General features: G+C 36.9%; 1 protein-coding gene and 1 long non-coding RNA gene across 2 annotated transcripts in view; one reads left to right on the forward strand and one right to left on the reverse strand.

The window, feature by feature from the left end:
• The window catches only part of LOC111983138 (uncharacterized), an 18,308-nt gene extending 16,238 nt beyond the window's left edge, over positions 1–2,070 (forward strand). Inside the window, exon 3 of the long non-coding RNA XR_002879844.2 lies at positions 1,466–2,070. This is a non-coding gene — a long non-coding RNA (uncharacterized LOC111983138). The remainder of the gene's footprint in view (positions 1–1,465) is intronic.
• LOC111983111 (transcriptional activator DEMETER) overlaps positions 1–12,333 on the reverse strand; it is a 13,381-nt gene extending 1,048 nt beyond the window's left edge. Inside the window, exons 1-19 of the mRNA XM_065763824.1 lie at positions 12,170–12,333; positions 10,785–11,710; positions 8,049–9,848; positions 7,591–7,941; positions 6,686–6,776; positions 5,172–6,600; positions 4,928–5,007; positions 4,690–4,774; positions 4,513–4,604; positions 4,371–4,439; positions 4,227–4,263; positions 4,038–4,120; positions 2,067–2,495; positions 1,717–1,753; positions 1,574–1,631; positions 1,257–1,396; positions 1,076–1,141; positions 736–850; positions 613–651 (exon numbers count right to left, since the gene is read on the reverse strand). Coding sequence (XP_065619896.1) covers positions 613–651; positions 736–850; positions 1,076–1,141; positions 1,257–1,396; positions 1,574–1,631; positions 1,717–1,753; positions 2,067–2,495; positions 4,038–4,120; positions 4,227–4,263; positions 4,371–4,439; positions 4,513–4,604; positions 4,690–4,774; positions 4,928–5,007; positions 5,172–6,600; positions 6,686–6,776; positions 7,591–7,941; positions 8,049–9,848; positions 10,785–11,505 — 5,722 coding nt within the window. The 5' untranslated portion in view covers positions 11,506–11,710; positions 12,170–12,333. The remainder of the gene's footprint in view (positions 1–612; positions 652–735; positions 851–1,075; positions 1,142–1,256; positions 1,397–1,573; positions 1,632–1,716; positions 1,754–2,066; positions 2,496–4,037; positions 4,121–4,226; positions 4,264–4,370; positions 4,440–4,512; positions 4,605–4,689; positions 4,775–4,927; positions 5,008–5,171; positions 6,601–6,685; positions 6,777–7,590; positions 7,942–8,048; positions 9,849–10,784; positions 11,711–12,169) is intronic.
• Between the last annotated feature and the right edge of the window lie 244 nt (positions 12,334–12,577).

Consider the following 12,577-nt stretch of genomic DNA (forward strand, 5'->3'; position numbering starts at 1 on the left):
GATATGCATAATATTCTTAGACAGGCACAATGAATTAGACTAGGCCTTAAATACAAATCCTCAGTCAACCACTTGGGTGGTGTAAGTCTATCCATGTCAACTATGTTTTGTCTTTTAAATTAGAAGAGCAATTCACCTATCCTGTCATAGTGAGCTACTATTATGTATTATTTTGTTATTGGTATCTCAATATAGTACTCACAAATCTCTCTCTCTCTCTCTCTCTCACACACACACACACACACACACACACACCCCCACTCGTTTTACCTTGCTTAATTATTTACATAAAATTAGGTCTAAAACTGACTATCCTGAAGAAGAAAAAAAAGGGTTTAAAACTGATTTACAAACTTCTTATACCCTTTGGTTTCTTGCAAATTTGAAATAAAGGTTATTCATAATTTCCAGGAATTTGTATGATCCAATTCTCAATATAATATTTTATATGTTTGAGCAAGTGGTATTTGGAAAAGTGAAGTGCGTTTTTGTGAAGTTGAAAATGTGTCTTTGTATTGTTTCTTCTTTTTTCTTGTAATATGTGCATGGCATAAGATGTTCTCTACAAAAGCAGATAATGTGAGGTGAATAAATGAAGTTAGAATTCCATACCTTTCCAAAAGCAGTATTGAATTCCCTCAGTTGATAGGCCTGATAGACATTTTCTGTAAGCTTGCTTTTTGTTTAAATAGGGATAGCTATGTAGTAAATACGTGTATATAAATATTCTCTTACCTTTAAAAATTGTTGATACAGAGGTTCCAAAGTATACAGTCCGTCTTGGCAAATTCCATAACCATGATCTTGGAACATCAATTGGATTCTGGCTAGATTCATTATCTGCAAATACCTGCATGATAGTAGAATTCTTGGTTTGAAAACCATGAAATTAATGGTTTAAATTTTTTTACTAATATGAAGGGGACCAAACTATAAATAGTTCTCCCATCTCATGAGGGTAAGACTACTTGATAGGATGTGGTACAGGTTTCTGACACTCACAAGGTCAGGCTGGTAGTATTTCCAGCTGTGCTCCAGAACTAGTACAGTGAGCATATTGTTTTAATAAACTTACCTCATTAACTTGAAAGTAGGTACCATTGAGTGGAAAGCTTCCTCTCATCGCTGTTCTGCATGGTATCTATATTGACAGGATGTAAACATCAGTAAACAATTAGAAATTGTCTATTATGTTTACTGATTTATTTTCCTAAATTAATGATTATCTATGTTGTCGTTAAAAGGAGTTCACTCACCAGCAGTGTCCCTCTGACTGTTTGTGCATTAGCTTCTCTTACACTATTGCATGAAAAACATGTCTTCTCGTTGCACAATTTGTTAGGTTCTTGTGATCCACACGTTCTTTCAGGTGGTTGAATTGAATTTGCAGTTTCACCTAGTTACAAGTTTTGCAAATATGATTCAAATTAGATGCTAAAAATGTTACACCTTATTTTGGTGACAGGAATATTGACTGGTCCTGGTCACCTCTTCACTTTATCTTTGGTTCTGACTGTGTTGATACATTGGATGATCTCAATAGCAACTTAAGGCATTTATGTTTTGTGCTTACCTGGTGTCCATATAGCAAGAAGGTATGGGCTTGGATCATCAGGTTCTCGTCTGTCCATCTGCATTTTGTTGGTAATGCTTAAATAAAACCAAGTTTTCTAGTTAAAGGTAGCTTAATAATTCTAGATTATAGAGATTTACTAACCCCTCCAAGAGTGGATGTGAATCTGGAAGTTCATACCTGCATCATTTCAGGATGGAAGTTGTCAGACTGCATCATGCAGACTTATATTTATTATCACAATATATATTATTTTTACTTATTTGAAAGACCAAGGTCTTTCCAACTAGGGTTAGAGTTATTTTCTATTTGATTAGAAGCTGCAAGTTTCTGCTAGCAATATTCAATGATTATGATGTAAATAAATTCAAGAGATGGATTTTGATAGCTTTGTTCAAATTGGATTTCAGTTCAGGAGGATCAATTTGAACTGTATCCAATCCAGCTCAACCCAGTTACTTGGATTTAAGATTTTGAGAAGATATCTACTTACACTTGGTGCTCTGTTCGTAGCCGACTCACATTCTTCAGTTTGGGTGTAGGGATAGAAGGATTTATGGCAACCAAAGCCTTGGACATGTCACCTTCTTGAAGTTCCATGTTCTCTTGCATGTAATTTTGAAGATTCGTTGTGAACTCTTTAATGTTGAGTTTGATGATAGGAATTTCATCAGGATCCTCATAGAATGCGTCCTCAATGTCGCTTTCTGTTGCCTCTGTGCATTCTTGTTCTGGTGTTGCTGGTTCTTCAATGATTGGCTCGCATGTGCGGCTTTCATATCCTGTTACTTTCAGTGAGTTGTTCTCAGGTGGAGGTAATTGCATGGGGTTGATAACTACTGCAGGGTTTCTCTCGGTTGCAATGGGAACAGATGAACTCACAATACTCTTCTCTTCTGGACCTGGCAGGGCAAGCCTTGCACTGCACAAAATAGGGACTTTTGTCAGTTTAATTAAGAGAATATTTGACTCATATATACAGGAAGATGAGCTAGAGGTCTTGAGACGAAGGTGTTTCATTCCATTAAGAGTATATGCCATTCATGCATATGGGAAGATGAGTTGGGTGGTATTGAGAACAATGGTCTTTCTTTTTTCTCTGCCTTCAATTTTCTGATAAGGTGACTTGCATTTTGTTCTTCTAGTTTTCTTCATTTTTTTTGCATTTTTGTTCTCATGCCTTATTTACTTAAAGGTTTCAAATTTCATCTGGGTTCATATCACAAAAGAATTAATTACTTCTTGTTTATAGGACTAGGAGCCACTGGTAGTTATTTATTATTATTATTCTTGATAATTTGATAGTTGGGGGAGGGAGGATTTGAACCTGGACGTCTCTATTAGAAGCATTAGGAAGTGCTAGTTGAGCTACAAGGCCTTTAGCTATTATTAATTTATATTTATAAATATTATTGGGCCCTTGTGAATTGAATACTAATTTATATATTTTAAGGCATTGTAGTTGTCAAATCATTGAGGCTTGAATATTTTTTATGGAGAATACTAGTAGTTCTGATGAATTGCCATAAGATTATATGCCTTCATGATGGTGGTAGTAGAGATAGCAATAGGACAGATTTTGGGATGCAAACCTTGCGAAAGCACTTGCAAAGTGTCTGCACTCTCCTCTCATTGGACAAGCATTGCAATTTGGTTTACTTTTTGTGCAGAAAACCTGCATAGATATCAAAGCATGAAGTTGATAACTACTGCAGGGTTTCTCTCGGTTGCAATGGGAACAGATGAACTCACAATACTCTTCTCTTCTGGCCCTGGCAGGGCAAGCCTTGCACTGCACAAAATAGGGCCTTTTGTCAGTTTAATTAGGAGAATATGTGACTCATATATACAGGAAGATGAGCTAGAGGTCTTGAGAAGAAGGTGTTTCATTCCATTAAGAGTATAAGCCATTCATGCATATGGGAAGATGAGTTGGGTGGTATTGAGAACAATGGTCTTTCTTTTTTCTCTGCCTTCAATTTTCTGATAAGGTGACTTGCATTTTGTTCTTCTAGTTTTCTTCATTTTTTTTTGCATTTTTGTTCTCATGCCTTATTTACTTAAAGGTTTCAAATTTCATCTGGGTTCATATCACAAAAGAATTAATTACTTCTTGTTTATAGGACTAGGAGCCACTGGTAGTTATTTATTATTATTATTCTTGATAATTTGATAGTTGGGGGAGGGAGGATTTGAACCTTGGACGTCTCTATTAGAAGCATCAGGAAGTGCTAGTTGAGCTACAAGGCCTTTAGCTATTATTAATTTATATTTATAAATATTATTGGGCCCTTGTGAATTAAATACTAATTTATATATTTTAAGGCATTGTAGTTGTCAAATCATTGAGGCTTGAATATTTTTTATGGAGAATACTAGTAATTCTGATGAATTGCCATAAGATTATATGCCTTCATGATGGTGGTAGTAGAGATAGCAATAGGACAGATTTTGGGATGCAAACCTTGCGAAAGCACTTGCAAAGTGTCTGCACTCTCCTCTCATTGGACAAGCATTGCAATTTGGTTTACTTTTTGTGCAGAAAACCTGCATAGATATCAAAGCATGACAAATTTTTTCCTTTTCTTTAGTTGGTAATTACAAATATTCTGTTGAACACAACAGCATATGAAAACTGTATGTTGCTACATACCTTTCCAAAAGTAATCAATTGGTAGTGCAGTTCATACCTGTTGTAGCAATGGTTTCTTAGTCAGTAATAGCAATTCTTTTATCCTAATTATTTGTGTGAAAATACTTGCATAATAAAAATTGATGAGAGTGGATGCGAGGTTACAGTGTTCGTTGGTCAAGTTTGCATAATCTTGGCCACAAATATTTTTGAATTGACTCCAGCATTGGATACCTGTGTAGGATTTTGATTATCATTTCTGAACAATGGAAGGATTTAGTTATCGTTAAATGGCATATGTACTTACAGTTCTAGGAGGTGTAACTGAAGTGATTCAGGCAAGGGTTGGAGGGGAACCCAGCCCAATCGAACTGCTATCCTTCCAACATTAGTGTCAACCTTTATGAAAACATTAATTAATATGTTAATTGAAAGATATTCTTTACCCCTTATACACAGGAAGTAGATTTAATATAAATCTTACTGGAAAAGCAAGATGATGGAGTGTTAAAAGCCGCACACACTCTACACTTTTCAACCCGAGCCCTCGTATGCTTAACAGATAATCCCTGCAAGAAAAAATGACAATTTATTTTATTACAATTGGATGCAGTACAGTATTTGTTCCAGACTTGTACCACTTTGTGTTTTGTAAGGCATTGTTAACTTAGTGGTGGTAGCATGTAATATTTTAGAAGTGAGGTGGTTATGGAATGGCTCACTTTGCTTTATCAGGGGGAACATCTCTTAACCATTCCAGATCGATACTTCCATGATCTCTAACCACTCGGTTTAGGAATGCCTGCAATATTTTGATACCAGTGTTACTAATAAAAAATTGTGAAACCATTGTTACTTTTTTTGGGTAAAGAATAATTGTGTGTTAAATAATGCTATATTTGTGGAGCTGCTTGAAGCTGATAATTGCAAAAAAGAAAGCTTTGAAGACTAGTTTAGAACGTGTACCTTGATTCGTTCTGCTAGCATATTATTCATCCCCCGCTCTTTTATAGCGTTAGATATCTCAAGAACATTTGCACATCTTACTGCTTCATAGTCCAGTGAGTCAAGTGCATCTCTGCTTCTTTCGTTGTTCCTACTATTGGCTGGCACTTGCATTCTTAAACTGTCCCAGTCAAATGTACTTTTTTTCTCACTCTCCACCTTTCCTTTTTTTGCTTTTGAAATTTTTGCATTTGTTCCACCATATGCTTGAACAGAAGAATAAGCTTGCCCATTTGAATTTGGTTCAAACAATCCATTTTCCAAGTGTATTTGCTTATTTACTACAGAGGTTCTCTCTGCAGTTTCAGTGAGTTTAGGGACACTTAGGACATGCTGCATGGCATTATTCTGGCTTTTAGCCAGTGCATCGGCAGGTTGTACAGGTTCTGTAAATGATGGGGTTTGCAATTGAAGGGCCTTCATATCATGTTGATGGTTGTGGCAGGACGGTTGATTATGTACAGTGTGTAGTACTGGTTGGGAAATACTTTCTTGTTGCTCCGAGTGGTTTATTAATTGTACATATGGGCCCATTCTTGGGGTATCTTGACACTGCAATTGCCCATTCTGTTGCACTGTGTTTTTAGCTCCGCTTCTCTCCTGTACTTTGGTCTTAAAGCCTTTGCCGTTTGCATCTTTTGCAGTTGAAGACCAGGGGGATATGCTTTCCTCACTCAATGCTTCAAAATCCTCTACTTCAGGTACTCTAGAGTCTGGGATCATGTGCGAATGGTAGTTATCTGAAGCAGCCACTTGTACTTGCATTCGTAAATTGTCAGGATTGTTTGGATAAGTAAATGCAGAAGGTCCATTGGAATCATCTCTGTCCAATCTTGACTTTTTCTGGCCATGCTCTACATATTCGGACTGTTTATGCCCATACCTGGATCCCTCATCCATAAGTGGACAACTGTTTTCATGGCTGTAAAATTCCTGGAATGTGGTCTTCTCCATCTGTAGAAGATTTGTTAAAGTTGGAAAATAAACCTCACTGTGTTTGCCCCCATTTATAAAATCTTCTGCTTCTGAATTGGAGCCTGAGGAGGATCTTAGTCCTCCAGTGCCTTGAATGATTGAGGAATCAAAAGAATCTTGTGATGATATAACTTCTTCCTCCATGCTCTGACTATGTGCATCCATTAGGCTCCTCCTTTCTATTCCTGTGGTTTCATTGTCTCTTTGATGCTCTGTTAATTCATGGTGTGCCATATAGCTTCCATTGTAGATTGTTTGACTTGATACCTTTTCAAGACATCTGGTGGTGTCATCTTGATTTATAATGCAGACTTCTGATTCCTCGACTAGTGTGTCTGTCCCAATGTTGTCACATGTCCTGTTGTTGCTTGTTGACTTGAGAGGAAATCGTGCTGCCAGAGACATGAAGGCAGAGCTGCAAAGAGAAGGGAAGAAATCATCAACATTGTTTACTCTCATGGGAAATTTGGTAGTGGAATTATGTGAAAATAATAAATTACCTTGAAAGATGGTCTGAAACATTTTGGGTAAGGAAGACTCCTATCACTGAGTCAACAACTGATCCTTTCCATCGCGAGAAGCGTCTATCTCCTGTGAAGTGTGTCATTTTATTTTATGGTTAATATCATCTACTTGGATAACTTTCTATGTAAGTAGTTGATTTTCTTAGTTGGTTCACATTAGATATAATATTTGTCATATAGAATTTCTTAGAAACTTTTAGCAAACTTTCCGATGACTTTAATTTGAGCTCTACTACATTAAATCTATGCCTTCTTTGTTAATTTTTTCTTAATTATTATTTATTTTATTGATTTGAATTTCTATGTGCGAGTTCTGTGCTCATCTTACATTATTATTATTTTTTAAACTGAGTTAGATTTACATTTTCCATGCATAGTACACTTTCTTCATCATTGGTTCTCTATTTGCCTCTTCTACATAACACCTACCAAATTTTTTCTTAGTTGCAAATTTGCCATTTGGTAAGCATTTTATTTAGAAAATTTATTCTAAAAGAAAAACTCATTCTCTCAATTTCTGCAATTCAGTGATGGTTTTTTTTATCCTATTGTTTCCCATATTATTATTCGTTTCTTCATATTTGATCTTTTGAACTTCATATAGTGACGTTCTAGTTTTGTAATACTCTTATCAAAAAAAAAAGTTTTGTAATACTCTCTGTTTATTCATACATCTCTTTCTGGTTTTGTTCTGATGTGTCAACTCTTTTATGTTTTTAGTTAACTCTGCTATTAAATAATTTTAAGAGCATGCCATAATAAAAAATTCAAGAAGGAATACTTCAAACAAATGTAGATCTGACTATCTTGAGGTTAAAATATGTGAATTGCAGAAGACTTGATTATGATTCGAAGTGAGGCTAAAATTGTTAGGACTGTACCTTGAACAAGGTGCATTCTTGCAATAAATGAGTCAGCTCGGCCACGAAAAACTTTCCTTTCCTCTTCCCACCATTTCTCCTTCTCCTTGTCAGTTCCGTCAAGGCCTTCGGTTCCTTGACCCATCAAAAGATTCCAAAGTCTATTTGTTTCTGGGTCAAGGTCTACTTTAGGCCGTGGCTTACGTTTCTTCAAAAATTCAACCTCTCCATATGGAACAAGTGCACCATCTCCTTTGTATAGGATAAGTGCTTTATGCTCTTGCCCTATCAATTTGTTGCTTCCCTCGTTAAGATGAAGACCCTCCATTTTATATGTTATCTCATCAATAGGTGTGTGGTATGCTGGTGGACCTATAAACATCAAGAGGTTATCAATATAGTGAGCAGAAAACATACTAATATATTACATGGAACCTTAGGAACTGCTACAGTAAATTTTTTTATAATATGGAAATTACCTTGTGTTTTTGCTGAGGATTTCTGATGATCATAATTGGCATCTTGGTTTTTCAGCTTTTTATTTCTTCTAGCTGACTTCACACCGGAAGTTTGGAGTAACTGTCCATTCTCCAGTTCAGGAACTTGTTTGGGAGGGGATTGCTGGTGCAGGTTACGATCCTGAATGGCAGCTAGGGAAGGAAAGCTTTGGACCAGAGTTAGGCTGTTGGTCTCTCCCATCCTTTCTGTGTGTGAATGCAGTTCAGATGAAAACTGTTGCATTGGCAGAAAGTTTCTGGCAGACATGGAGTGATTGGTCCTGTCAGTGGTAAATTTGTTTACCTCACTTAATCTCAATGCAATTTTGTTACTTTCCAAGTAGGAGTTCAAAATTTCATGGTTCATTTTTGTAGTACAGTCATTTGCATTGGTATCATGCCCATGTTTTGCCCTGACTTTTCCCCAACCATCTTCAACTGCTGTAACACAATGCATTCCAGAGATGTTTGTATGGAATCCACTCTCATTTTTCTTCTTTTTGTGGCTTTCTGAAAAACCCGTGCTAACAATGCAACCATTTCTGTGACATTCATGCACTTGAGATATCTCTTGGCACAACAATGAGCCCATTGGGTTTTTGATACTGGGATGCATGTGCTCGGTAGTGTGAGAATGTTGTCTCTTGTACCCCCTTGCTGCACTCAAATTGGATTGAAAATTTAGTACTGGTTGAGGGGTGGACATTGCTTTCTCAATGCTTTCACAATTAGTTTTTGCTTGAAAGACAACTTGGTCCATTCCTTCTGCATGAATTTGTTGCTGTATGGGAGTGAATCCATTTCTGCACCTGTTCTGGGTGGGATTAGTATATCCCTTTTCTACATTTCTCTCAATGGCACGTAAATCTTCTATTTGCCGGTCTTTTGTTGTAGCTAATTGGGATACACTTGCTCGCCATTCTTGCAGTGATCTATAGTCAGTCTGTAGCGGATTCATGGAAGGGGTTAGGTTACTTATGGTTCCAGGTGGCTGGTATTCTACCATTAATTCATTCTGTTGGTCTATCTGCACAGCTGACTTCACACTATATGTTCCAGAGCACAATTGTGTAGCTTGAGTGTCTGAGTTCAAAATGAAGGTCCTTTGATTTCTATGCTGCAACTCTTGCTGACCATCTACTGTGCCCTGGCTGTCATCTCTGGTCTTCTCCAAGTCAAAATTTAAAACTCTTCTGCATGATTTTATTGCAGTTCCATCTTTAGGATCTGTCGTCCCCCTTGTAGCATCTGCATGTTCAGTTATTGGTTCTTTCCGAACATTCTTACGTACATATTTTCTCTTTCCTGTTGGGTTCTCTGCAGTAGCTTTTGGAGTTGCAGGCTTCCTAGTTCTTTTGGGTTTGCCTTCAGTGATTACCTTGGGCCTGTGTTTTCTTCGTCTTGGTGGTTTCTGTTGAGGTGTCTTGTTCAGATCAATGCCTAAATCTCCCTTCTCAGAATCTTTGTTTTCCTGGTGTAGTGTAGAAATGGCAGCAGGTGACGAGTCTACAATGCTCTGCAGGAGTTCATCACTATGTTGCTGAGGTACCTGGTTTCCTGTTGATGTGACTAAAGTCTCCTTCTCTTTCTCATAACTTGAGATTTCGTTTCTTGTGATGTCCAATGTTGCAGAAAGCTGGTTGTTCTCCAACTTGCTGACTTGATCTGGTGTTAATGTTATCGGTCTGAACTGGAGGGTGTCGGTAACACCAGAGACAGCATCTGTTTCTGTTGGTGGAGAATTCAGATCATAGTACGGTTGGTGTGGTACAAGGAATCCATCTGTAGGGAAAAATCGTTTTTGTTGTTTTCAATTGGTTGCTTAATGAAAAGCAAATTAACAATGAAAGAAACATTTTGCAAATCCAATGGAGATGAAGTTATTCTTTCTTTTGACATTCCAATAAACTATTTTGTTTCTAATAGCATTTGCTTTGATTACAATAAGCATCAGTCATGTCATTGATTCTTTTGGCATATTAAAAAGAAAAAAGAGCAGCATGATTAAAATGCCCTTTGCTTTCCTGATTGCCACTTGACAACCACAAGACAAATCAAGTGTTTTTCATTTTATAATGACAACTGAGATGAATGTTTTGTACCATCATAGTGGTTGTGACGCTTTGATGCCAAATGGATTTTTCTTTTTTAATTGCATTATAAGTAACAAAAAAGCACAATGATTTATTTTATTTCAATTTTTATTTGTATTACCCCAAAAGCAAAAGGATTGTCGAACATAAATTGAACTGTAAGTACTTTATTTTCTTTTATTTTATGAGAAATTATAGAGTAAATGTTAAAATACTTCTGCAGAAATGATTCAATTTTCATATTGTATAAATAATCCCCATGAAGCAAGCAGTCATCTATTGTGAATCTGTATCACTGATGTGGAAATATACTTAGAAAAAAAAAAAATTGATGTGGAAATACAAGTACCCAACTACATGCTTAATGAAAGATTTGGGATTAAGAGCTACTGCAAAAAATTGACTGATTTATTTCCACATGGTATCAAATGTTGATCCGGTCTTTTTTACTTTTATTTTTTATTTTTTATTTTTTTTTATAAGTTTTTTCCCACTTCATATACTATTTTTTCGTCACTGAGGAATGAGTAAAAAAAAAAAAAAGAAAAAAAATCATAAAAACGATCTTCATTGAATAATTTGTATTTGGCAGTCTTAATTAAAGGAGAGAGAAGAAATCACTTACTCTGAGGAATCTGGGAGAAGCTGTCAACGTTGCTCACTGACTTTGAACCAGAGTAGTGATTTTGATTGCTGAGAAACAAGCTACCCAGATATGAATCTCTTCCATTTTCAACTTGAGAATGCATATTCGGAATCAGAGGTGTATTTGCCAAATTACTCAAGGGCGTATAACCAGAGTGGTGATTCTGGTTGTTGAGAAACAGAGTACCAGAGTGATTCTGTCTCCGGCTGCAGTCAACTTGAGAACGCGAATTTGGAATCAGAGGTCTCTCTGAGGCAATGTTTACACTTCTGTTGAGGCCTCTGTTTGCAGTGGCTAGAAAATCTGCATTCTGCATTAGCAGAAGCTGTGTTATTGGGTTAGTCTTCCAACCAGTGGTGTCATTATCAAAGGTCTGAGTATAGGGGCTTACAATGTGATCAATCATCCGGGTTTTCTCAGCCAAGCCTCCATCATAACCATAGCATCCTCCATTCTGAACTACCTGTCCAATTGGGTTCAAATTTTGCACGAACCCATTGCAATTCTGCACCTCTTCTGCATACCCATTTGAGAATCCGGCCAGATGCCAGTTTGGTGTCCCCAGTTGGTTCCCGAGCCGGTCGGCTGGGATCGGATGAGATCTTGTTGGAATTGGCTTCTCTGGTGTGACAGGTATCCAAGAATCCATAAATTGAAGTTGCTTATCAGGTGGAATCAAAACTCCCCCTCTAAAATTCATTCTCGTCCCCTGGGAATTCCTGCACAATTCTTCCACTTCTCTGTTCTTCTTAACTCAAATCCTCTTAGCAGCTAAAAATTTGCTGCTAAGCGCCAAAACCCTGTGTTTTCTGACAGCCCTTGTTTTATTTTTTCCCATTTGCCTGAATTCTACTCTTCCAAAGCCCCCAAACACATTTTCTCTCTCATACAACCTTCACCTGACACTGAAAATGCATCGAGACAGCGAAAGATTAATGGGAAAAATAAATAAATAAAATTTCCTTCCGGATAAAAAGAGCCAAAAAGGTGAAAAACAATAGCATCTTTGCTATAAACGCTGGAGAAATCAATATATTTCCCAGATAAATCTCCAACAAGTGAAGCCAGCTATATCTTACTCAATGAAAAAAACACATGGGGAAGCATGAGAGGAAACATAATAAAGAAAGCAGAAGTGGTATGTGTTTGATGGATAACAACAATTCTGCTTTTGAGTAGTAAATTGGGTAAATTTAATCCGGTTTAAATGGCTAGGATCATGGGGGCAAAAAAAAGGCTTTAACAAAATCTTGAAAGAATCTTGTTGTGATATGGAAGAAGTATAACAACCTATTTGGTCCTGGTCAATATGCATGAATTAAACATGAAAATGAAAATGGTTATAATATATTTATTGAGCTCACCGGCCGATCTGGCGGTGAGTCTGGTGGCCGGAGTTGTGGTCCCTCTGAGCTGAGTCAATGCCGGAAAATAATCCCGTCAGTCTCTAATGGAGAAAGAGAGAGAGAGCAAAGAGAGAAAGTAGAGAGAGAGAGAGGAAAAGGGGCAGCAAAAGAAACCAAACAAGTACACCTTACTATATATAAACGAATACGAAATAATAGTAAAAAAAAAAATACAATACTTTGTCGGGGCACACCTCCTTGTATTTATAAACTGGGCACACCCCTTCATGGTTAATGACTTTACAAAATTATGAATCACCTTTTTCTTGCCTTTGTTGCCTAAATTTAAAACATTGCCTAGTTTGATTGCATGGAAGAAACACAAAAAATTAAAAAAAAGTACAGCATGGCACTGATTTTAATTGT

The sequence above is a fragment of the Quercus suber genome, unplaced genomic scaffold (genome assembly GCF_002906115.3).
Source record: "Quercus suber isolate HL8 unplaced genomic scaffold, Cork oak 2.0 scaffold_527, whole genome shotgun sequence".
Classification (NCBI taxonomy): Eukaryota; Viridiplantae; Streptophyta; class Magnoliopsida; order Fagales; family Fagaceae; genus Quercus; species Quercus suber.